Source organism: Rhinatrema bivittatum, chromosome 8 (genome assembly GCF_901001135.1).
Source record: "Rhinatrema bivittatum chromosome 8, aRhiBiv1.1, whole genome shotgun sequence".
NCBI classification, from domain to species: Eukaryota; Metazoa; Chordata; class Amphibia; order Gymnophiona; family Rhinatrematidae; genus Rhinatrema; species Rhinatrema bivittatum.
In genome coordinates this window covers 70,809,739-70,835,744 of record NC_042622.1, presented here as the reverse complement: position 1 = coordinate 70,835,744, position 26,006 = coordinate 70,809,739, and the positions used below count along the sequence as shown (strand labels likewise).

Genomic DNA, 26,006 nt, shown 5'->3' with positions numbered 1-26,006 from the left:
TTGGTGCAAGTATCGTGGACAGCCGAAGCAAATCCCATTGGAGTTCCTTGCTAACTCGTTAGAGGTTAGCAAAACAAGACCTTTTAAAGTGCAGATGGATGACATCACTACGGGGATGCCCCCGAGGTTCGCGCCCCTGCTGGTACAAAGTCTGGAGCGCGTGCGCGCCCTTACATCATCAGGAACATGACGGATCTGTAGTGTCAGGCCAGCCCAGGGGAACCGGGACCAAGAGGCGGAGAGAAGCCACGGCTGCACTATCCGTCAGAGCCGAAGGGAGTCGCATCCCAGGTAGAGAGGGTGGAGCGAGGGGCGAGAAGAGGTATGAACGCAACATCACTCCACTGCCCACTCCCTTCCACTGAGAAAATTGTCTATTTAATCCTACTCTCTGTTTCCTGTCTTTTAGCCAGTTTGCAATCCACAAAAGGTCATCGCCACCTATCCCATGACTTTTTACTTTTCCTAGAAGCCTCTCATGAGGAACTTTGTCAAACGCCTTCTGAAAATCCAAGTATACTACATCTACCGGTTCACCTTTATCCACATGTTTATTAACTCCTTCAAAAAAGTGATGCAGATTTGTGAGGCAAATGTTAAGGGACTTAATTTGCCTTATAAACGCCATATGTTTTTCAAGGAGGTGAAGGCTTTACAAGCCGACATCATTTTCACTCAGGAATCTCATTTGAAGGCCCGGTTTGAGGTATTATTGAAAACTAACCAGTACCTGTCCCAATATTGGACACCAAGGGCCAAGACGGCGAAATATACTGGAGTTGGTATTTTGCTCTCCCAAAACCTGGTATATGCCTGTCTGTCCTGCATTCGTGACCTCCAAGGGCGTTATATATATTAATAATATCAATAGATGGCATCATATACACACTGGTAAATATATATGCTCCGAATCAGGAGCAAGGGCAATTCTTTGACCGACTGGACCAGGTACTCACGCTACATGGGCAGGGTAATATCATCATAGGTGGGGACTTCAATTTAGTAAGAAGCCCCGCACTAGAATCCTCTAAAGGTCATGGGTCAACAGCCCCCATCCATAGGAAAAAATTACAGAAGTTAATGGATCATTGGCATCTTCTAGATGTCTGGAGAACACATTACCCTACATCTAGATCTTATACCTTCTTTTCTGTACCGCACGATGCCCATTGCAGAATTGATTATTTTTTGATTGATACCCTATTATCTCAAGCCATCACTAAACCGGATATTATACCTGTAGCATGGTCAGACCATGCAGCCATCACCATAGACCTTAAGTTCAACTTGTATGATAGAGGCATGCGGTTCTGGAGGTTAAATGATTCTCTTCTAGATGATGAAATGTATGTCCAGACTATTAACGATTGCATTCAGGAGTTCTTCCAATGTAACTATATAGGACTAGTGAAGCCATCGATGATCTGAGAGTCCTTTAAAGCTTTTAAAAGGGGCGTATTTATTTCCCGGGCATCCTTTTTAAAGAAACGGAGGGATCAGGAAACCCAGGATTTGAGGAGGAAGATAGAAACCCTTACTAAGACACATCAGAACACTGGTGCCCCACGTACTTTACTTCACCTCACAAAAGCAAGGGAGGATCTTTTGCGCCTCGAATCTGCCCAGCTGGTTCATTCCCTGATGTTAACTAAACAGGAGTACTTTGAACGGGGTAACAAGGCGGGTAGGAATTTAGCACGTCAATTAAAGAAAATTACATATCAGCACTTAATACCTAAAATCAAAGATGCACAGGGAACAATGCTGACTAATAATACTGATATTCGTAAAGTTTTATTCTGATCCATACGCCCAGCAACAACATATCACTCAAGATCAAGTGGAGGAGTTTTTAGAGTCTATTCCCTACCGGCACTTACATTAGAGGTGCAGGTAGCTCTAGAGGCAGAAATTACATCTCCCGAAATACTACAGGCAATAAAGGATTTAAAAGTAGGCAAGTCCCCTGGGTTGGACAGGCTGACCATCCGGTTTTATAAGCAATTCGCCCCATACATAGTAGCACCCCTGCAAAAGTTCTATAATCACTTGTGGGAGGGGAGAGAGCTTGCCCCACACTCAAACTTAGCGGGAATAACGGTATTGCTAAAGCCGGGCAGAGACCCTTCGCTATGTGGGTCATATAGACCAATTTCCCTTTTAAATCTAGATATTAAACTTCTTGCCAAAATTCTAGCTCACCGTATGAATAATTTTATCACTTCTCTCATCCACCAGGATCAAGCGGGCTTTATGCCTGGCAGATTGGCGGGGGATAACATCCACAAGTTAATAGATATAATGTGGTGGGCACATAGAACCAAAACGGAGGCTGTCGTACTCTCTATAGATGCAGAGAAAGCCTTTGACATGGTCCATTGGCCTTTTTTGTTTGGTGTCTTAAAAAAGATGGGCTTTGGGCCTTTCTTCTGCACTTGGCTGGAGCGTCTATAAAGAGATCCGAAGGCACGTCTCAAAATTAATGGGGGCTACTCCGATTATTTTGTAGTGGGCAGAGGAACTAGGCAAGGGTGCCCTTTATCCCCACTACTCTTTTCCATTTTTGTTGAGCCTCTAGCTACTGCTATCTAGAATAATGGTAATATGTCGGGGTTTAGGTTCGCTGCTCAAGAATTTAAGCTTACTCTATTTGCAGATGATATTATGTTCTCTATTACACAACCACACTCTTCACTCCTAGTAATAGAGTGAGACCTCCAGCGGTTTAATGCAGCTTCTGGATTTCAGGTCAATTGGGAAAAATCGGAGTTGCTAAACCTTACTTGTAGCTCACAGACCGTCCTAGACTTGAAATCGCAGCATCCATTCCGTTGGATGGCCCGTACTTTGGAATATCTGGGCATTCAGCTACCCTCACATCCGAAAGATATATTCCAATTGAACTATATCCCACTTATTAAGAAGGCGTTTACGGATTTAGATTGCTGGAATAGGCTCCCCATCTCGTGGTTCGGTAGGATAGCTACGATAAAGATGAATCTGCTACCACGGCTATTATATCTGTTTCAATCCCTGCCAATACTTGTTTCTAATAATGCTCTGAAATTATGGCAGAAGAAGAGCTTCACCTTTATTTGGAAAAAAAAAGGCCTCCCAGGGTTAGCAGATTCACACTTTATCAATCCAAACTAGATGGAGGCCTGGGTATCCCAAATTTACAATGGTATTATGTATCCGCCCAATTGAGACCTTTGATAGTATGGCATATTCCAGAAGATCCTAAACATTGGGCAGTTATTGAGCAATCACAGATAGGGGCGATGCCGTTGTCAGCTATGCCTTGGCAATCCAGGAAAACGTGGAGACCCTGCCCTCTATTGTTACCCACCACGAGGCATACGCTAGCTGTCTGGGATAGATGGAAGTCCAAAGTGGTGGACACGAGGACTTACTATTATTTAACCCAACTATTCCATAATATAAGCTTTATACCCTCTCGCTCACTGAATGCATTTTCGGAGTGGAAACGGCAGGAAATTACAGGGTTGGAACATATTTGGGAGGGGGGGGGGGGGGCGCTTTCGCTCCTTTAACTCTGTATGTCAAATGTATGCACTCTCTGCTTCGGAATTCTTAGCGTTCCAACAAATTCAACATTATTGTGCAGATCAATTGGTGACAGACAATCTCTGTAAAGAGAAAACACTGTTTGAGGGATACTGCTCATCAACATTTCCCCTTAAAGGGCTTATATCGAAAGTATATAAGTTGCTCAACACAGCATTAATATGTTCCCTGACCCACATCTCTGCCTGGAACAAAGTTCTCCCGTTGGAACATTCCAAAGAAGACTGGCTTGCTATCTTCACGAACATAAGTAAGCTATCGATTTCGGCCACGCTCTTAGAGAACAGATATAAGCAACTGTATTGATGGTATATCACGCCAAAGCAACTTGCAAAAATGTCCCCTAGTTGCAATGGGCTGTGCTGGAGAGGCTGCCCATCTCGGGGGACTTATGACCATATGTGGTGGTCAGGAGACTGTATCAAACCGTTATGGCAAGAACTGGAAAGCCTATGTTCACGGATACTACAGACTCCAATTACTTTGACTATGCCATTAGCGTTGCTTCACAGTGAATGTGGATGCTTACATGCATAGCAACACCCCTTTATAGCACAACTCTGTCTGGCTGCCAGACTGGAAATTGCCACAGCTTGGAAAATGGCACAACACCCTGCTTTAAACGCAGTTATTATGCGTCTGGACAATGTTTGTACTCTGTATAAGATGACAGCAATCAAACATAATATCTTGAAACGGTTTCACACTACCTGGGACCCATTCTTGAGTTAGCAGGACTCAAGGGCCATAGAGGAAATGTCTAAACCCACAGACTAAGTAGTATTTTCCTTTATTAAGACATAATATTCGGTACCTGTTATAGTATGTGTGAAGGGGAGGGAGGAGGGTAGGGGTAGTTTTTGTAGTTCATGTATGCCACAAAACATGGAGTGTATACAGTTTTCAGTTTCTTTATTATGTATTTATGAATCAATGTTCACTCCAATAAAAATGTTTATACAAAAAAAAAATGAAAATAGTGCTTTTCTGTACATCTTCCTGCTTAATATTGTTGTGATATTAAGTAGGAGGAACGAAAGATTTTTTAAAAAGTTTACAAAAAAATGCTGGTGGTCAGGTTCGGGAAACGGACGCTCAGTTAACCAGTGTCGTTTTCTGAACCTGTGGCTGTGCACCGATTTAGAAAATGGACACCGATAAATTCAGCGTCAGTTTTCTAAACCGGTGGACAGCTGGCCTCTCCTGGGCGCATGCTGTCATGGAGGCACTAGGGGCGCGCAATTGACCCTAGCACCTCTTTGACGGTGTGAACCCTAATTAAAATATTGCATGGTGCTCCCAGGAGAGGTGCCTGGGGGTGCGTTAGGAAAGCAGGTGCCGAACATTCAGCGCCCGCTTTCTGTGCTTTTTTGCATCGTCCCCTAAGAGCCTGATGTAATAAGTTGCGTTCAGCTTTACCTGCAGCTGTTTGCACATTTTTGTGTGTAGATGTTAATCATGATGTAACAGGGTTTTACATACATGTGTATAAAACTGTGCATTCTGTTTAGTGCCCTTGCTTGGAAATCCCAAGCAAATGGAAGCATTAAGAATTACAACCCCTCCCCCACCAATGTAGAAAGGTGCGCTGCCTTAACTCCTGCTCCGAAATGGAGTAATGTTTCCAGCACTAGTATTAGTATATGGGCAGAAATCAGAGGTCTGTTGCCAGGCCCTGTAATTGGGGTTTAGGCACAGAAAAAATGCTTTGTGCATCCAAAGCCTGATTTCTGTTCATAAATATGCTTTATGCGCACAAAATTTCTTTCTGTGCTGAAAGCATTTTTGTGAACATAAATTATATTTTATGCACACAAATCATGGTTTGTGCGCATGAAAGTCTTTTATATGCACAAAATATGAGTTTTGTATGCATCTATATACAAGATCATAGGGCTATATAGAGTGTTCGCAAGCACTTCCAGTTGTTATGGCCATATCACGAACCCTTGCTGGGCAGTTGGGGAAATCTGTGACGAGTCTTAATGGTGCAGGTATCATTGATGGATATCAAAAGCTGCTAGAAAGAGCCAGGTAGTCAGAATTTTCCTGAAAGATTTGAGATTTGGATCAAGTCTGATGAGAAGAGGTAGGGTGTTCTATAGAGTTGGAGCTGGGTCTGCAAAAGTTTTCTACCCAGTTCCTGCGAATCACATCATTCTGCATGATGGCCATGCCTGGGTTGCTGAAGGGTTGATGTGTGGAGAGTCAGGTAGTTTATGAGGAGCCATAACTTTAAGTGCTTTATAGGATCAGCTTAACAGTTTGAATTTTGTGGAGTTCTGTGTTGGACGCCAGTGTACGGTTCTCAGACCAGGGGCAACGTGTTTACATTTTTTTGTTATCATGCAGGCAGCTGCATTCTCTATAAGCTGCAGGCGGAAGTTCAGGTTATTAGAGATTCAGGGGTAGAGTACATTACAATAGTCTAACCTAGACTTTATTAAGGCCTGGATAGCGGTCACACAGGCGTTATCATGGAGGAAAGGTTGTAGGTACTGAAGCTAGCAGAAAACCGATTTGGATTCTGCTTGAATCTGGGCTTTGATAGTGAGCTGACAGTTAAGAATAAAGCCTAAACTCCATATCTGGGAGTTGAGTGTTAAAGTGCTCCATCCAGGGTTACTTTCGGGATGGTGGGTTGGGTTCTTTGTTCCTGATCCATAACATCTCTGTCTTTTGGGGTTTAGGCAGAACGTGTTTTGGTGTACCTGGAATGGAGTACAAAAGTTAATACATTCTTTTCTCTCTCTCTCCTTCTTTCCCTTAGGTTGCTCTCCATCTTCCTTCCTCTCTTTCTTGTTTTTCTGTCTCCTTATCACAATACTATGGGCAGGTGGGCAAAACAGATGCCCGCCTACAGTGCCAAGCCGGGGGGGGGGGGGGGGGGGGGGGGGGGGGGGGGGGGGGGGAGGGAGGAAAACACATGAAATCAGAAGCATGAGGAATAAGCTGTGCACTGTCCATTCCCATTACTTTTCTCTGTCCCTGGACCTGCCTGCACACTTCCTAGATTGACCAGTAACAGTTCAGCCTGTCTCAACATTGAAGCCATCATTGGAACTGCATGACCAGCTGAGGAGGGTAAATATCACGGAGGAGGAAGCTGTCACAGCAACTGTGCCCGGAATGCCATTTTTCCAGCAAGTCTCAACTATTGGCAAAGTAGTGGCAGGTCAGGACGGTGGGGACATGGTGAACATGCAGTTCCTATCCCATCTGCTGCTCTTCCTCCATCGTGTGTGCTTCCTTTATCATCAGGATGTGTAGGTTGAAGAGGAGCAACTGGCAATAATGGGACAGGGTTAGCATGTCACATTACCTACCTCAGTAGTAGGTGGTATAGTGCTGGTTACGTTCATGGAAACCTTGTCTTACAGAGCTCAATCGAAGAAACTTAACAAAGAATTAATTTTAACATATTCATTGTTTATTCACAGTTGCTTGAAGAGAACAGATTTTTGATCCCTCCACACGGACCGTGTTATGCCACGTGGGCTGCGTCGGGAGGGGCAGGAGCCCAAAGGCTGAGCTGATGAAAAATCAAAGAAATCAGAAAAGAGAGCTATAAGGAACCAAAAACAACAAGGACACCAAACAGCGAAAGGATTTTCATTAGGGAAAAAATTCAACAATAAAGAACATTCATAGTACATATAAACGTGACTTACATATAAATTGAATAAAGGACATAATTGTAAATAATAGAGAAATGATAAAATTATATAACAAATGAAATGACAAGCATAAGTACAGTGAATATAGATTTGAAATTAATACACCGGTAAATAAGGGTCGACATACTAAAAAGTAAGATGCCGAGGATATTGGGGAGGGGGACCATAGAGTATTGACCTGCCAGTTTAGAGGGGAGATGGAGGAAAGTCAGCCTTTTAAACATGGTAATGTTAGATACTGCTTATTCCAAGAAGATGACCTCTATTCTGCGTCCTGCATAACTAAGAATAGCAGTCTGCTCTGCTTAACGCAGGTTAATAATACACGGACGAAAGCTACTTAAGTCTCCAACATGCCCGAAGTACTGCCTGTCTTCGGAACATAAAAAAAATGCTTTTAAATGCTACTGTTAAGAATGACTTTACAGTCTACTCTTAAATTTGCGAGTGAAAACCATACTATTTAGCCCTTTTGTTTAATTTAGCTGTTTTTCAACTTACTTATATGTAAAGCTTTACCCTCACCTATGATGGCTGACGGATGTCACTCCCTGGATCCCTTTACCCAAAACAAAGATGGCTGCCAAGTACATTACGTCATATCTGACGTTTTCCCAGCAAGCAGTGCGCGACAGTAACCGGAAATACAAAGAGCTTAGAAGCCGACCCTGCACGTGTCGTCTAGAAACTGCGGTGAGATTGGGGAGTGGGATACCCGGGGAAGAAAGATGACATGGACCGATGTGGGGAGTGTGACGAGAAACTGATAAAAAGAAAGGAATGTGTAAGGGCAGGAAGTGGGTAGTAGGATTTGAAGGCGAGAAATAGCAAATCAGGGTACGGGAGAAGGATAGAACGATTTTTTAGATATGAACGGATGAGGTCTGGGGACAGGACTTGACATGGAAGTGGAAAACAGGGTAATGGCACAGTCGTTGGGGAAAAGAGAGGAAATGGAATGGTGGCACTTGAAGAGGATCTAGCGCAAAACGTGATGTGAGTTTGGAACAAAATTAAGACAAAAAAGCGCAAGTTAATGCGGGGAAGGGGAGTGAGAGGGACGGGGATACTGTTGAAGAGGCGAGAGGGTCGTCAGTGTCGGTGGCCTGAACAGCATACTGTGGAAAGAACAGGGACATATAAAATGATAGAATTAATGTTGTAATCTACTTGTCCTTCCTCTGGTAAGATTATGTTTGAAACACCCTGTCTCTTCCTGGAGGTGTGGTTTAATTTGCACTGGTCTGTATTGTTAGCAGGCACCAACATGGCAGTCCGTGCCTCCTTTGAAAATAATAACGAGATCGGATGTTTTGCTAAACTGACCAACACTTACTGCCTAGTAGCGATTGGTGGCTCAGAAAATTTCTACAGGTAACATGGGCACAGTTGTGGATGAGGGTGGGCGTTTGTGTGATGGAAGGAATCGTCATAATTCTCTATTTTATGCTGCTTTTTTGACTAAATTTAGTAATAAATAAATAATAGTATTCTCATCTGAAAGGTGTATGTGAAAGAGTGAAAACTGTTAACAAATTTATGCTGCAAAAATCCAAAGGCTGAAGATATTATATCGTGATCATATGTATTTATTTATGGGTAGAAAGGTATTTGGATTTTAGCTCAAGCCTTATTGGTAGCTCAAGGCGAATTACGTTCAGGCATAGTAGGTATTTCCTTTTCTTCAGAGGGTTTACAAGCTAGAGTCCTCCTGTACTAAGCATTTTTCCCATAGACATAGAATGGGAGAAAAGCCTTAGGAAATCAGGTCCTAAGTTTGTACCTGATGAACAAAAGGTGAAGTGGCTTGCCCAAGGTCACAAGGAATGTCTGCAAGTGATGGCAGAAAAAAAAAAGTCCCATCCAGTCTGCTTAGATTTTTCAGGGTTGTCACTGCTGCTGTCTGCTTATTCCCCAGTGTTTCTTTAGGATATTAAGAATACATTGTCTTTATCCCATGCATTCTTGAATTCCGGTACTTTTGGGGGGTTTTTTTCTCCTGCAATTCCTGGGAGAGCAGTCCAGCTATCCACCACACTTTCCATGAAAAAATATGTTCTGACAATTGGGCCTTAGCTTAATATCATGCCCCCTAGATCCAGAACTTATCATTGGGTAAAAGAGGTTTGCTTTTGTACATTACTAATTCATTTCATACTGCCACATCAAACTGCTGCTCTGTGAGACTTACAGCATAATAAAACATCACAACATATCTAGAGTCTCAGAAGGCATTTGACAAAATTCCTTATTAGAGATGCCTCAGGAAATTAAAATCTCTTAGGATAGGAGGCAATGTCTTGTTGTGGACTGGTAACAGGTTAAAAGACAGGAAATGGAGGTTAAATGATCAGTTTTCCCAATGGAAGGAGGTGAATTGTAGAGTTCCCTGGGAATATGTAATGAGATTGATGTTTAACTTATTAATTGATCTGGAAATGGGAACTATGACACAAAATTATCCTCGTTGTTAAAACACAAGCAGACTGAAGAACTGCAGAAGGACCTTGCCAGCCTGGGAGACTGGGCATTTAAAGTAGCAGATAAAATGTAATATGGACAAGTGCAAAATGATGCATAAAGGGAAAATTAATCCCAATTATAGGTACACAATGCTGGATTCCAAATTACTAGTTACCAGCAGGAAAAGGACCCTGTGAACAATACATTGAAGTCATCAGCTCGGTGTGCTGTGGCGGTCAGAAAAACAAATAAAATGTCAAAGATGATCTGAAAAGGAATGGAGAATAAAATTAAACATATCATATTGCATCTCATGAGATCCATAGTCCAACTGCACCTTGAATATTGCGTGTAAATATGGTCACACCATCTTATGATATAGTCAAAGTAGAAAAGATACAGAGGAGCAACAAAACTGATAAAAGGCAATGGAAGTACTTTATGAACAAGACTAAAAGAGTTCGGGCTCATGAGCTTGTAGATGAGACAACTGAAAAGGGGGTATGATAGAGGCTTATGCAATCATAAGTGGGATGGAACATGTAAATAATGAACGGTTATTTACATTTTCAAATAATACTAAGACTAGGATAATCTCCATGAAACTAACAGCAGATTGCCTAGCGTGTAGCCAGATGGACTGTGGGTATTGTGCTCTCCTGATAGCAGATGGGAGACTGAGTTAGATTTCAAAGCTGACGTCAGCCTACATATACCTGTGCAGCATGCTTTTAGCTCTTCAGTATTTCTCCATCTCCCATAGCAGATGCGGACACTATCCAAAAGAGAACAGTGTAACATTTACAACTAAGAGAGAAAATTTACCTGCTAAGAAGAGAGCCCCGCTTCTGCGGTGAAACTTAATGGTACCTCCCACAGTCGAGACTTTTCCTGAGGTGATTTTGATATCCCTCAGAGGTGAGCCTTGGTCCGACTGCTGATTCCCGGCGTGGACTTAGCCCCCAGAGTGGCTGAAAGGCAGCGGGTGCAGATTCGAGCGCAGCAGTAAAGGTATTCCCCTTTCCCCCGCAGCTGGAGACCGCCCGGCACACGATTGGTAAGCGCTGAGACCAGGTAAGGTAGAAACCTTTACTTCTAAGTCTCTGGTCTCCAAGGCTCGAACAACCGTCCCGTCCTTCCTCCGTTGAGGTTTTAAATCGGGTTGAGCAGCCTCCCTCTGGCCAGGCCCCGATCCGGTGCGAGGGTTCACACACATGGAGACCCTCCCGGGGGGGGGGGGGGGGGTGTTTCGCCATCTTGCCCTCAGGGTTGTCGGCACCATCTCCCCCCTCGCCGTTGATGCATGTGGAACAAGCCAGAAGCCCGAGGCGCCTAACTTGAGCGCGTCTGTAGGGATACACGCTTAACTGCATGCATAACTGTGCCACGCGCACAAAGTCAGCCTGCACGCACAACTTGTGCACATGTAGTGTGCATAACTTCTGCACTCTCGATGCTCACAACTAAGCGCACCCGCGCACATAACTCTCGCATGGATGAGTTTTTAAGCCCTACACGCACACAAACAATGGCACCACCATCCAAGAAGACCAAGGGACCCTTCCTTTGCCCAGCCTGCCACTTGAGAGCTGTGCAGCCTGAATTAGAATCCCTCCTGTGCCAGCAATGTGAAAAGAACCAGGGAGAACCAAATCAAGACCTCCCACAGATAGGAGAGGGATCCGGAACCACTGATGATGGCACGCCGGACCTAAGTATTTCCAACTCTGCGCCTCCACAGGAAAGTTCCTCCAGGGCTTCCACTACAATCCCTCCTGGTATCAACATGGACCCAGGAACTTTCTCCTGGGTGGAATTTTTTAAAGGGCTGCAAATCTTTGTCCAGGCGCAACCATCAAGAAACTGATTGACCTGGAATGGAATGCTCCAGAGGCCAGTTTTAAAGGGGGACGGGCACTAGAATCCCTATACCTGCTGGATCCCACAGCCAAGGAACTTCTAGGCTTCCCTAAAGTGGACGCTATGATTTGTGCAGTCTCAAAACGCACTACGATCCCAGTGGAGGGAGGAGCGGCACTGAAGGACGCCCAAGACAGAAGGCTGGAAGCCATCCTTAAGCAGTCCTTTTGATGTTTCAGCAATGACTCTACAAATTGCTTCCTGCTGCGTATTGGTGACACGTTCCTGTTTGATCCTCTCCAGAGATGCTACCATGCCCGGAGAAGTGATGGAATCTGAGGTCTCCTTTCTCACCGATGCTACCATAGACCTCAAGCGCACATCATCCAGGGATGTCGCTGCCGCAGTGGCGGCCAGAAGACAAGTATGGCTCCGAAATTGGACGGCTGACACGACTTCCAAAGCGAACCTCACAAAAATGCCTTTTAAAGGTTCTTTCCTGTTCGGGAGCGAATTGGTGAAGTTAGCCAACAAATGGGGCGAATCCCCACTACCCCGATTACTTGAAGACAGAAACAAAGGAACTTATCAGTGCTCCTCCCCCAGAAGAACCAAGGGTAGAGGATCGCAGCGTTTTAAACCTTAAAAGAACACACAGTCCCAAGCACCTTGTTCTTCAGGAAGGTCTCAGTCCTTTTGGAACAAGCACAGTAAGAGAGGAGCAAGCTCAGGGGCAGACTCCGGCCATACCCCACAGTGAGAAGACAGAGACCCATCCACAGGAAGAAGACATAGGGGGCAGACTTACCCTCTTCTACCAAAGATGGGTCAAGGTAACATTGGACAAGTGGGTCCTAACTATCATTCGAGAAGGGTACTCCCTGGAGTTCCAGAGCATCCCCCAGACAAATTTATGAGATCACTGTGCCACTCCCACTCCAAGAGACTGGCAGTGGAAACCACACTAGCAAGACTATCCAGCCTGAAGGCAATAGCTCCAGTTCCTACATTTCAACAAAATTCTGGCCACTTATTCCATCTATTTTATCGTTCCCAAGAAAGAAGGAATATTCCGACCCATCCTGGACTTCAAGGCCATCAACCGTTACCTGAAGGTACCACACTTCCACATGGAAACCCTACACTCCGTTATAATGGCGGTACAACCGGGATAATTCTTAACCTCCTTGGACCTATCCAAAGCCTACATTCACATCCCGGTCCATTAGGGCCACCAGCGCTTCCTGCGCTTTGCGATACTGGGCAATCATTACCAATTTCGAGCGCTACCCTTCGGACTAGCTACCGCTCCCAGAACCTTCACCAAAATTATGGTGGTAATAGCGGCAGTACTGAGGAAAGGAGGAGTCCTGGTACATCCTTACTTGGACATTTGGCTGATCAGGGCAAAGTCTCTTGAGGAGAGTCGCCACGCGACCACCAGAGTCAAGAACCTACTACAAGAGCTCGGGTGGGTCGAGAACACAGCCAAGAGCTGCCTACAGCCATCCCAGTCACTAGAATACCTGGGAGTCCGGTTCGATACCAAGCAGAACAAGGTCCACCTTCCCCCTCCAAGGAGAAGGAAACTGATGGGTCAACTGCAAAACCTGTATACCTTGACTTGCCCCAAGGTATGGGACTACCTTCAAGTCCTCTGCCTCATGACATCAACTCTGGAAGTTGTTCTGTGGGCAAGGGCCCATATGCAACCACTACAACGCTCCCTACTGTCACGATGGAATCCAGTGTCCCAGAACTACTCAATTCACCTCCAGCTACCGACAGAGGTTTGGCATCAGCTTCAATGGTGGCTACAGGAAGAACACCTAAGTAGAGGCGTAAACCTATTCCCACCGAACTGGTTCTTGCTCACCATGGAAGCGCGAGGGTGGGGAGCCCATTGTCAGGAGCTAACAGCCCAGTGACCATGGAACAAAGAAGAGGCGGAATGGAACATAAACCACCTGGAAGCTCGAGCGGTCAGACTAGCCTGCCTGCGATTCAGCCACAGACTCCGAGGCGAGTCTGTCAGAGTCATGTCGGACAACGCAACAACCGTTGCCTATATCAACCGCCAGGGAGGAACAGAGAGCCAACAGGTGTCTCTGGAAATAGACCCTCTCATGGAGTGGGCGGAAACAAACCTGCAAGGGATTTCGGCCTCCCACATCATGTGAAAAGACAGCATCTCAGTGGATTATATCAGCAGAGAGAGCCTAGACCCGGGGGAATGGTTGCTGACGGACACAGCTTTCCAGCTGATAGTGAATCGATGGGGCCCCCCAGCCATGGACCTCCTAGCAACTCGTTGCAATGCCCAAGTCCCCAGATTTTTCAGCCACAGACGAGAACCACAATCTCAAGGAATCGATGCGCTCATCCAGAACTGGCCAGAGGAAGACCACCTGTATGCTTTCCCACCCTGGCCGCTACTGGGGCAGGGTCATCCACAAGATAGAGCACCACAGGGCCTAGTCCTACTAGTCGCCCCAGATTGGCCAAGAAGACCATGGTACATGGACATGCGAAGACTATTGGTGGGAATCCTCTACGTCTACCGCCATTTAGGAGCCTTCTTCAGCAGGGACAGATCCCCCAATGAAGACCCGGCTCAATTCTCTCTTTCAGTATGGCCCTTGAGAGGACTAACCTAAAGAAGCGAGGCTACTCAAAAGCCGTGATTGACACCCTGCTCCAAGCACGCAAGTTCTCCACATCTCTGACTTACATACAGATCTGGAGAGTATTTTGAAGCCTGGTGTGAAGACCGCGCCCTCCTTCTAAGGACAGCCAAGATTCCCACGATCCTAGAATTCCTACAGGACGGCAGGGAGAAGGGGTTGTCTTTCAAATCCCTCAAGGTTCAAGTCGCAGCACTGGCCTGTTTCAGGTCCGAAGTGGACGGCATCAGACTATCAGCTCATCCTGATGTGTCTCGCTTCCTGAAAGGAGTCAAACAACTCCACCACTAAAGTGGCCGGTGCTTCTATGGAACCTCAACCTAGTACTAGACTTCCTAGCAGGAGAGGCCTTCAAACCAACATGCAGCCTGTCTCTATGCCTCTTGACCTTAAAGATATCATTCTTGATAGCAATATGTTCAGCTCAGCGCATCTCCGAACTTCAAGCATTATCCTGTCGAACTGTTCCTCAAGTTCACCCCAGGCACCATACAGCTGCGTACGGTACCATCCTTCCTTCCGCAAGTGGTTTCCCAGTTCCATATGAACCAGACCATATCCTTACCATCACCAGATGAACACAGGGATTCAGAAGACTCACGCCCCCTTCGCCACATGAATGTCTGCAGAATCCTAGTCCGATACCTGAAGAGATCGGAATCCTTGCGCAAAACTGATCGCCTGTTCATTCTTTACAGCGGGAAGAAACCAAGGGGAAGCGACATCACGGGTGACCATAGCCTGCTGGATCAAAGAAGTAATTAATGCAACCTACATGGAGGCAGGAAAACCACGACTTCTACAGGTCAAGGCACATTCTACAAGGGCCCAGGCAGCTGCCTGGGCTGAAACCAGGCTGCTTTCGTCAGCCGAGATCTGTCGGTCGGCGACATGGTCCTCCCTGCATACCTTCTTCAGATTCTACCCGCCTGGATGTCCAGGCCCGGAAGGATACAGCCTTCGCAAGGGCAGCACTAAGTGGGCCACGGGCAGCCTCCCACCCAGTAGGGGAGTAGCTTTTGTACATCCCATTGGTCCTGAGTCCATCTGGCTACATGCTAGGAAATGGAGAACTTAGCTGATAATTTTGTTTTCCATAGTGCAGACAGATGAACTCAGCATCCCGCCCACAGCTGCTCCAGAAATAGAGAACCTCAGATATCAAATCTTGAGACTGTAAGGGTAAGCCACGGCCTACCTCTATTTTAAGACACCCGCAGTTACCTAGGTATCGGGGTTTATTGTTTCAGTGCACTGGCGGTCTCCAGTGCCAAAACGTTTTTATATATATAATCAGTTGAACCAGTTCAAGGTTAATCAAGTATCAAGCAACATATATCCACACTGGCTTTTCGAAGAGAATACTGAAGAGCTAAGCATGCTGCACGGGTATATGTAGGCTGACGTCCACTTTGAAATCTGACTCAGTCTCCCATCTGCTATCAGGAGAACACAATACCCATTGGTCCTCAGTCCATCTGTCTACACTAAGGAAAATGAAATTATCAGGTAAGTAATTTCTCCATTTAAAAGAAAATGAGATAAAGTATTTTTTTCACTCAACACATTCAAACTGGAGGCTGTGGTCAAGGAACTAGATGTTGCTGGAGGATGTGGTCAAGGTTAATAGCATAGTGGGGGTTTAAAAAGAATATGGACAAATTCTGGAGGAAAAATCCATAAACTGTTATTAGCCAGGTAGATTTGAGTAACCTAGTGGTTAGAGCAGTGGGTTGAGGACCGGGGAAGTTCGGGTTGAAATCCTGCTGCCGCTTCTTTTGATCATGGACACGTCCTTTCACTTTTTCCATTGCTTCGGTTACAAACTTACAGGGTCATTCTTTATTCTGCAGTGTGCCAGTTCTGCTTATTCACATTAGGGGACGGGGAGGAATGCAGCCTGGGCTTGGGTGGAGTTATTTCCCAGCAGAGCTGTGGGCGATTTAATGTTTTTCACGTTATTGCCGGCAGCACGGCAGGAAGTAACGACACCTTTTCCCGTGGCGCTGTGGGGGCGATAGTGTGCGGTGAAGCTGCCCCGCCGTGATGCGGCTGGCTGCCCACTTATTGCCACCCTGCTCCCCCTCCCCCTCCTTCTTTTTTTTTTTTTTTTTTTGCGACACATCATTCTGCTATAAATATAGCAGAATGATGAATCTTAGGGGTTAGATTGTGAGCTCTTTGGGGACAGAGAAATATACACACAGTACCTGAATGTAACTTGCTTTGATCTACCAATGAAAAAGGCATGAGCTAAGTGCACAATAAAAGAAAATGAAAAGCTGTCGTCTGAGACCGAATGCTGGGTTCAATGTGGTCTGACCAGCATGGCACTTCTTATGTTCTTATGACATAAACCCTATGTTGCCCAAATGTGCTGCCTTGTCATGTTATTAAAAGGTATAAGCCGGCATTATTTCTGGTTCACTTTCAGAACAAGGTTTTGTTACCCCCTCATAAATTTAAGACTAATTTTAATAGTAAGGAAGGCTTTCTTTAATGCTTGAAATTACTATAGGGCTAAAAACGGAATTAAAGAGAAGGGGAAAATTGTCTGTCCGTCCCCCCTTATTTTTTTTTTTTCTTTCTAAAAATGTCTCTTGTAGTAATATAGGGAAGATATTGTGCTTTGCTTTTTGTGAGCCTATCCTGTTCAACCCTTTTAACCCTACTTCCTGTCTTTCAGTGTGTTTGAAGGTGAGCTCTCTGAGAGCATCCCTGTTGTTCATGCCTCAATAGCAGGATGCAGGATCATTGGGCGCATGTGTGTGGGTGAGTTACTCACAGGTCTTTGTAGGTTGCGGGGTACTCACAGGCATAAGTGAATCATACATGGCAGTGTGACTTTTCAGGATAAACACATGACGGTGAGCCAGTCACACATCTGTGTATATTGGGACACACGAGCAGAAAGTGTGCACACAGGCAAGGTAGTCTTTGGTTGTGTACCTACAGGTAGGTTCAGTTGAAGGTAGTCACAGTGCATCTGGGTAGGCGTGAGCACAGGTGAGGAGGCCATACTGCCATTACACATCAGGGTAAACACCAGTGTAGGTGAGGTAGTGCCACTTTGATGTCTGACAGGATGGGTGTGGGTGAGGTTGTCTTGTTGCTGCGTTCTTTAGAATAGACACATGAGAAGTGTATTTAGGGTGAATTTGGGTTTTCTCTTGTTGTGGTCGGTGCTTGGCTTAGCTAGATAGTGTGAAGGCAAGAGATCTGGTCTCGTACAGTGCCATAATGCCTCTCTTGTCTGGGATTCCCATGTATCCATCTTTCCAAAGATGGCCTTTACTCAAACCAAACCCTGCCACGTATGTGCCAAAAGGATAGTGCTTGCGATAGGCTATAATGAAGTCTGAGGACTGTGTAAGAAGGAAGGCTAAAGTGTGGTGGGGTTTTTTTTTTTTGTTTTTTTTTTAAAACCTCTTGTATTGAGGTTCTCATCCCATGAGACTTTCTGCATCTATATTTGTTCAGTACCTCGTGTTATGGTATGGTTTAAGACTATCTGTAATTATTGGACAATGCTTGCTGCCTGACTACAGTGCTGAATTCTGCTACTACTATTAGAATAATGAGTAATTAGCATAGGTGAGATGAAAGAGGTGAGAAGCAACTGACAGCTTTTACAACTAAGTTTTTTCTGAAATTCACCCATCTTGGATCCCTATTTCATTATACTCTGTACCATTATTTGCTTGCCATTTCTTTGGTCATTATTGCCAGGGGTCCTAGTTGAGGTGCCGTATAAAAAAAAAACCCCAAACAGAAGTGTGTATATATTCGAAGCCCAGCACATATGGGATTCTTCTTGATTTCTGACAGGCAGTGAACAGTTCAGTTATTTCTAAACAGTCTTGATAGTGGGAGCCAATTGACTTTAGCCATTTTCTAAAGAAATTAAATTCTCATTTTGCTCTTTTTTTTTTTTTTTTTTTAGATAGTCCCTTCTCCATAGAGCTTACATTCTCGTATGTGTACAGCACTGGGTACATCGAGTAGTGCTATAGAAGTGATGATTAGTAGTAGAAATGGTTTCTTTTCTTGTGGCCTCCTTTGTAGTATGTGTATTCCTTGTCCTTTCAGAAAGCAGTGTAGACGTGTTCTGATGGACGAGGGGGTGCTTTTAAAGTGCAAAACTAGGTTGCAGTGCTTAAACTTAAGTATAACTAGTATTCTTCAAATGAATCCTGCATCAGTGATTAAATGAATGGGAAAAGAAGGGGGCAAATACAATGGTGGAGGAATAAAGAGGGATATATTAGAGATCATTTATCCATGCCAGGTTTTCTGATTTGTCTTTCCATTGTTAGATAAAACTACATCCAGTTGTTTCAAAGTAAAATATTGTTAACAGTTTATTATAAAATTATTTTGAAAACATGAACATCAAGTCAGGAAGTAATGAGTAGGATTTATATAGCGTCTTCCTTTACACTGGATCGTGGTGCCTATTGTAGTTTTAACTGTCTGAAGAGTGCATGACTTAGCAACCATTTTGGTGCATAGAGGATTGTAAACTAGGGGAGAGGAAGCAGTGGTTTGGTTTTCTGGCTTAATTGGAGTTGAGTAAACTGGTGCCCAGGAAGTTAGAGGGACATGCGTAGGGACACTCATGCAACGTAAGAGGGTATGTTTATTTGCCGTAGAAGGTCCTATTGATTGCAAAGTACAGCTCACAAGACCTGGCTTTTGAATTTGTGATCTTTAGCTCAAGCTTATAATATTGGGAAAAAATGGTGTAGATTCTCAGCAGTTTCACACATCCCGGGATGGGTGACTTGAGGTGCAAGACATCCAGAAACTTGGCTGTATGGGAGACAAGCATGCTGAAGTAGGGTTAAAGCTGGAAATGGTTAGTATGGGATGAGACAGGAATACAGGCTAGGGTGGGAGTACTGGGGTATAAGAGGTAAAGAATTTACAAGTTTTCATGTAGGAAATTGTGGTTTTAAAGGCTTGACCCATTGGAAAATAATGGGGCTGATATGTATGCACTGATGGCCTCTTTCACAGGCTGCATTGTCCCTTAAATAAATTACTGCTCTCCCTGCTCTCACCAGGCAACCGCAATGGACTGCTGGTTCCAAATAATACTACAGACCAGGAACTGCAACATATCCGAAACAGTCTGCCGGACTCCGTGCGGATCCAGCGGGTGGAAGAACGACTCTCGGCTTTGGGAAACGTCATTGCTTGTAATGACTACGTGGCCCTCGTTCACCCAGACCTCGACAGGGTGTGTGACCACAAGTGGAAAGTGGCTTCATGGTCTTGGAATGGAACAAACTGTCACAGGACTATATCTGTTTTTCTCTTGGTTTTCATACACTCAAATATAGTGTTGCCAGCCTGTGATGCTGTTTCCAGACCTGTTTTATGGTAGTTTTATAAGCAATGTTAAAATTAACAAAGAGTCTTTTAAATCCACTTGAAGAAGGGCAACCAGAACCATAAATAAGAAAGAAACCTCAGAAATCTCCTTTAACCAAAAAATTGGCCACTTCTAGTTCGCCCAGTGAGGGGAGACCTCGTCTTCCTAGCTGTGTTGGTGAATGGTGCAGTTCTATTGGCAGACTGAGTAGTGTGTGACCTGGTGGGGGGAGGGGGGGAGCAAGAGTGAAATTTTGATACTGGTGTGAGATAAATATTTACTGCAATCCTGCTTCTGTAACCAGGGTTGACTGTCACCTCCTCAGTCCTGCTGTTCCTTTTTGTCCTTGTTCATTGTATTTCATTCTTATATCCTGCTCTCCTCCAAAGAGAACTCAGAATGGCTAATAACATCATAAAAACACAATCCGTCCATTTCAGATCAATAACATTGCAATCCAGAAATACCATCCCTCAAAATATAATACTCAGCACTTCCAGTTGATCCTGAACGAGTTCCCAAAAGGCTTCATACTAGAGTAAGATTATCTGATAAAGTGTAGCTAACAAGTGCTTCTTGCCCACAATTACATCTTCATGTTTGCGGGGGGCAATGCTTAAAAGTGCATAGATACAGCTTGTCTCTGTGCTTCAAAAGTGCTTAGAGAGGACAATGAATAGCAGAAAACTCAAATGAATTATTTGCCTCCGTCTTTACTGAGGGGGGATATTTGGGAGCATATCCACACCTGAAACATTTTTTTGATGATGGTGATTCTGAGCAACTAAAACAAAGCTCTGTGATAATGGAGGATGTAGTAGATCAAACTGACAAACTAAAGAGAAACAAATCACCAGGACCAGATGGGCATCTACTCTAGAGTCCTAAAAGAACTCAAATATGAAATTGCATGAGTAGGGCGAAACAGGTAAAGGATGGTTATTTTACCCTTTCAAATACTAAAACAAAGGGACATTCCATGAAACTGACCAGCAGATTTAAAATAAATCATAGAAAGTACTTTTTCACTCTATGCACTATCAAGCTGAGTAATCTATTGCCAGAGGACATAGTCAAGGTGACTGGCATAAAGGGGTTTAAAAGAGGCTTACACAAATTCCTGAAGGAAAAGTCCATAAAGCATTATTAATTAGCTGGGTGGACTAAAGAAAACTATTGCTGTCCCTTGGAGTACATAACTGGAAATCTATTTTTTGGGGATCTGCTGGATACTCATGAACCAATCTGGCCACTGTTGAAGACAGAATGCTGGGCCTTGGTCAGATCCAGCATGGCATTTCTTATGTTCTTGACCAGCAACAGTCTTCACCTGCAGCAGCAGGGAGCTGAGAGCTTTTTTATCCTCTTTAGCTAGAAGAGTTTTACTGAGCTAAGCTTCATCACTCTTTGTGTGTTATGATTTAGCAGCTTTATAATGGAACAAAAGAGAAGACAAAGTTCTATCAGACAGCCACAGGCTTGAGTAATTAATTACCCTCCACTAGATAACTAATTGAGTTATGTCAAACTGCAGACTTAAACTTGCTAACTCTGGTTTTGTTGTAATGGGAATGCAGAGCTCTGGTTCTGGTGGGAGCTGATAGTGGACAGTAGGCTGACCTCATTTGGAGGAGATAGGCTGAAAAAAATGCCAACTTAAACTCCTGCATTTTAGTCAGGGTTTTTCAGCAATGAGGTTTATTGGTCTTTAACATTTCTATTGGGTTTAAGGCCATGTCATAATCAATAATCTCTGCTCAAGATTTGCTGATAGGGTTTAGAGTTATGAATTTTTGGCCCATCTCTGTGACGTATTCACATTGTATGGTAATGACAAGAAAAGTGATTTGTCACCTGCAGACTGAGATAATGTGACCTGTAGCACACCAAAGATTGATTTAAGATTTTCCCGTCGATAGCAAGGCTGAATTAGCCATGCTGTCATGGGATCTGTCAATCAGGTCCGGGAGGTGGAGCTTGTCAAAGCAGAGATCAGAGCTTTGCTCTCTGTGGCTGCGCGTGTGTTCCCGCGCAGGAAAGTAACGGAATCTCCTCAGTCTGTTCTTTCCTTGCGCGGGATCGCATGCGGAGCTGTTCTTCTCCTCAGCGTTAATATAAGAACATGTCAAAATCTGGGTTTAAACCCTGTAATTGCGGCAAGGTAATGTCTGTCACGGATGGCCATGACCGATTGTTACCGATGTCTAGGACCAGATCACAATCGGGAAGATTGTGAATTTTGCTCAAGGATTTCACCCAGAGCACTGAAGCAAAGGGCCTACAGTCTTCAAGAACATTTTGCCTCACCGGAGCCATCGGAGGCTTATTCGTCGCCTAGCCCTGTGATTTTATGGGCTCCCTCAAAAAAGAGGGCATCATCGTGGGATCCTCAGTCCTCCAAATTTGGAGGTAAGGAGGTGGCAAGCCAACCAAGGCCATCAGATTTTCAAAAATCCAAAGAGCCAGAATCGCCGACGCAGGACACAGTGGCGCCTAAAACTTCTGCACCTTATGCGCATACAAAAGTGTCGGCGCATAACGCTTTGGCGCCTGAAGAAGTATCGGCGCACATTTCTATGCGCATGGCGCCAAAGACATCGGCGCGCAAGGGGCTAAAGCAGTCCGTGCGCACAAACAAAGGAAATTCTACATGCATGGTGCCGTCGACATCTGTGCGCATGGCGCCGACAACACCTGTGCGCCTGGCGCCAACCATCCCTACGCGCTCGGCGTCGATCACTATTGCGCTTATGGAAACGGAAAGATATGCGCACAAGTCTAGATCCGCGCATAAATCCAAATCCGCGCATAAGATACATGAGCACCCATCTCATATATTACAAAACGAGTTGAAACGAAGACGTGGACCCTCACACAGGTCGTCTTCAGCCTCTTCTTCAATACCCTCACCTCGTTCGGGTACTTCCCTTTCATCAAGAGATGATTCGACAGAGTTTACAATAAAACGTAGAAAACGATCACCGTCTACACGGAGAACTCGTACAGACTCGTCGTCACACTATTATCATATGCACTCACGACACTCCCACCACAAAAATCGGCAAAGAGGAATGCAACATGGGAAGTAAGCCCTTCGACTTCTAAATCATCTCATATACCAACTTCAAATACCTTCTCTCACAGAGAGGTAATACAAGTTGCTTCCTCTACCACTTCTATAGCTTCAGAGGATTCAAGGGACATCATATGCGACACAAAAACAGAAGGATCATAAAGTATACACTACTTTACCTCAGAACACACCAATGCACCTTAAAGCATGTGAGTCACAAGAACCAGATGATCGTACAATAATGCCCCCTCGTACAAAAGAGGCATTCTAACAATTGTCCCAATCCTTGGCAGGTTTTTATGAAACTCTTCAGTCATCATTCAAAATGACTAATATTGCTGCTGACAGTTCTCCGGAACATAAGAACAGTCGGTGGAGCCTCCGACATCTCCCATAACAAACCGACCAGCTTCACCAAGTTATAAACAGAATACATCATTTGATTCTCCTTCACCGTAAACATCCCCATCATCTACGGGATTCCCATCTGATCCGCAGGAACAACCTTAGGAGCCGTATTCCCCTCCGGAAGACCTTACATACCCAAAATTTCTAGAAAAATTGGGTACAATACTGCATCTAGATGTCCAAAAAGAGACAGACCCTAGGTCAGAAACCCTTGGTCTCTTAAAACGTTTTGAGACTCCAGGGGAACCAACATCTCTTCCACCACAAGAGCTCCTGCATTCAGTCTTACAGAAATCCTGGGAAACACCTTAAGCAATCGCAGCAGTTTCCAGGAAAACTGACACAAAATTCCGTATGAGGAAAACATCACCGTACTCTGTACCACAATTACCTCATGCTTCAATTGTAGTAGAGTCGGCGATGCAAAGATTTAAGAAAACAAAGTCACATTCCTCATACCCACCAGGCAAAGACAACAAATATTTGGATGAGTTTGGCAGGAAAATATACCATAACTCAATGTTGAATGCCCGAATTATGCACCATCAATTCTACATGGTACAATACCTATATGAGTAAATATAAGCTATAAAAGGTATGCTCTCTTCTACCGCCTCTTCATGACATGGAAGAGTGTTCTCGTCACCTTTTGAGGTCAATCTACAAAGCATATGAAACATCATCTAGGGCATCGGCAACAGCCATTGCAGCCCGCAGACTAGCATGGTTACGATCAAGTTCCATACATGAAGATTTGCACGAGAAACTAACGAACCTCCCATGTACAGGAGATAACCTGTTCGGAGAACGATTTCAGGACACAGTGGGAAAACTAAAGGAAGAAGCTCTAGCAGTACATTCATTAACATCACATCCTAACTATTCGACCTCACGTCGTTATATTGGATCTACTCGTAGGCAATCCTATGCCAGGAGACCCTACAGATATTACCAGTCCTTTCGTACACAGACTTACCCTGCTACCAGCGTCCTGCTCCACAACATAATACCTCAAACCAATGTAGAGGTAAACCACGCAATCAGAGACAGCAGGCACAACAACCAGCTACTGCAGTGAAAGAGACTACATCTTTTTAGTTACCCAGCCACCACCACAACATAAAGCACCACCCAGCAGAATTCATTCCTGCCTGACAGCCTGGGAGAGAATAACATCCGATCAATGGGTTTTGGAGATAGTACATCATGGCTACCAACTCCAATTTGTCACAAAACCCATATTACCTCATCTTTCTACTTTCAAGATTCACAACTTCCAACCACAAATGGGGGAAGAAATTGCTTTGCTTCGCAAACAACAAGCAATTCAACAAATTTACCCAGGGACCCAATCAGTAGGATTTTATTCCCCGTACTGCCTCATTCCCAAGAAGTCGGGTGGCCTTCGCCCCATCCTAGACCTAAGGGAATTGAACAAATTTCTCACCAAAGAGAAATTCAAAATGGTATCATTGAAATCAATCCTTCCTCTGATTCAAACCAACAATTAGATGTGTTCCATTGACCTGAAGGATGCTTACACACACATTCCAATCCATCCATCCTCATGGCGTTACCTATGCTTTCGCTACAGGCATCAACACTTCCAGTACAAAGTTCTCCCCTTTGGACTATCGGCTGCACCCAGGGTGTTCACCAGATGCATGGTAGTGGTGGTGGCTCATCTCAGACAACAAGGTATAACCATTTTCCCATATCTGGACGATTGGCTCATAATCGCCCCAACTCCAAACATCTTACTGGAGCACCTCCATCGAGTGATACAATGCTTGCAAGAATTAGGATTGGTGATCAATTTTCAGAAATCACACCTACAACCAACACAACAGTTACAGTTCATAGGAGCAGGCCTGGACACTACGTGCAACAGAGCATACCTACCAAGCGACAGAATATCACAATTCCGTCTTCTGTTACATACCTTGAACCATACTCGGAGGCCTTCAGCGAGACAGGTTTTAGTAGTCCTCGGCCAAATGGCAGCGGCAAATTTCATGGTTCCCAACACCAGGCTACACATGAGACGCCTGCAATGGGGCTTGAAACGTCAATGGAAACAACACTCTCAACCATTGACACAGAAGTTATTGACCGCCGAAATGAGAAAAGACATAACATGGTGGCTCCTAGATTCCACCCTATCCAAGGGAGCATTGTTCAGTTCCCCTCCTCACAACGCAGTCTTAACCACAGATGCATCTCGCAAGGGCTGGGGTGCACACCTCTAGATTTACGAAACACAAGGTTTATGGACAGTCTCGGAACAGAACCTGCAAATAAATTTATTGGAACTCAGAGCGATTCGCAATGCATTACAAGTGTTCCAAGACCACCTGAAAGGACGCAGGGTCATGATCTACACGGACAACCAAGTCGTGATGGTTTACATCAACAAACAAGGAGGGTCCGGTTCATGGTCCCTTTGCAAGGAGACCTTGACAATCTTCAAACATGCTCACCGAAATTGCATACATCTCCAGGCAACTTACCTACCAGGAGTTGCAAACACAAGAGTGGACAAGCTAAGCCACATCTTTCATCCTCACGAATGGGCACTCAATACAGAAATAGCCCAAGACATACTCATGCAGTGGGGGACACCTTCAATAGATCTCTTTGCAACAGAGATCAATGCTCAAGTTCCCAAATTCTGCTCAATAAGACCAAGCCAATTCAGGATCGCGCAAGATGCCTTCCTCATTCCGTGGACGACAGGCCTCCTATACGCCTTTCCTCCCATACCACTCATAACAAGGACAATTCAAAAATGCATAGCAGACAAAGCTCAACTGATACTCATAGCCCCCGGCTTGGCCGAGACAACTGTGGTACAGTTTCCTTCTCCGACTATCCAT

At 44.7% G+C, this 26,006-nt stretch overlaps 1 protein-coding gene and 1 long non-coding RNA gene across 6 annotated transcripts in view; one reads left to right on the top strand and one right to left on the bottom strand.

The window, feature by feature from the left end:
• Positions 1-6,996: 6,996 nt before the first annotated feature.
• LOC115096881 lies at positions 6,997-7,825 on the bottom strand. Its single transcript, XR_003858159.1, has 2 exons — positions 7,767-7,825; positions 6,997-7,120 (listed from the first exon to the last, which is right to left on the bottom strand). It is a non-coding gene; the product is annotated as an uncharacterized LOC115096881 (long non-coding RNA).
• A 19-nt stretch (positions 7,826-7,844) lies between these two features.
• Positions 7,845-26,006, top strand: part of EIF6 (eukaryotic translation initiation factor 6) — a 30,483-nt gene continuing 12,321 nt past the window's right edge. Inside the window, exons 1-4 of one of the 5 annotated variants that reach the window (XM_029612097.1) lie at positions 7,845-7,958; positions 8,525-8,639; positions 16,959-17,044; positions 19,339-19,514. In XM_029612097.1, the coding sequence (XP_029467957.1) occupies positions 8,533-8,639; positions 16,959-17,044; positions 19,339-19,514 (369 nt within the window). In that variant the 5' untranslated portion in view covers positions 7,845-7,958; positions 8,525-8,532. Of the gene's footprint in view, positions 7,959-8,033; positions 8,050-8,077; positions 8,262-8,521; positions 8,640-16,958; positions 17,045-19,338; positions 19,515-26,006 lie in introns of those variants that run through there. The other 4 variants (XM_029612098.1, XM_029612096.1, XM_029612100.1 and 1 more) reach the window with 4 other exon arrangements.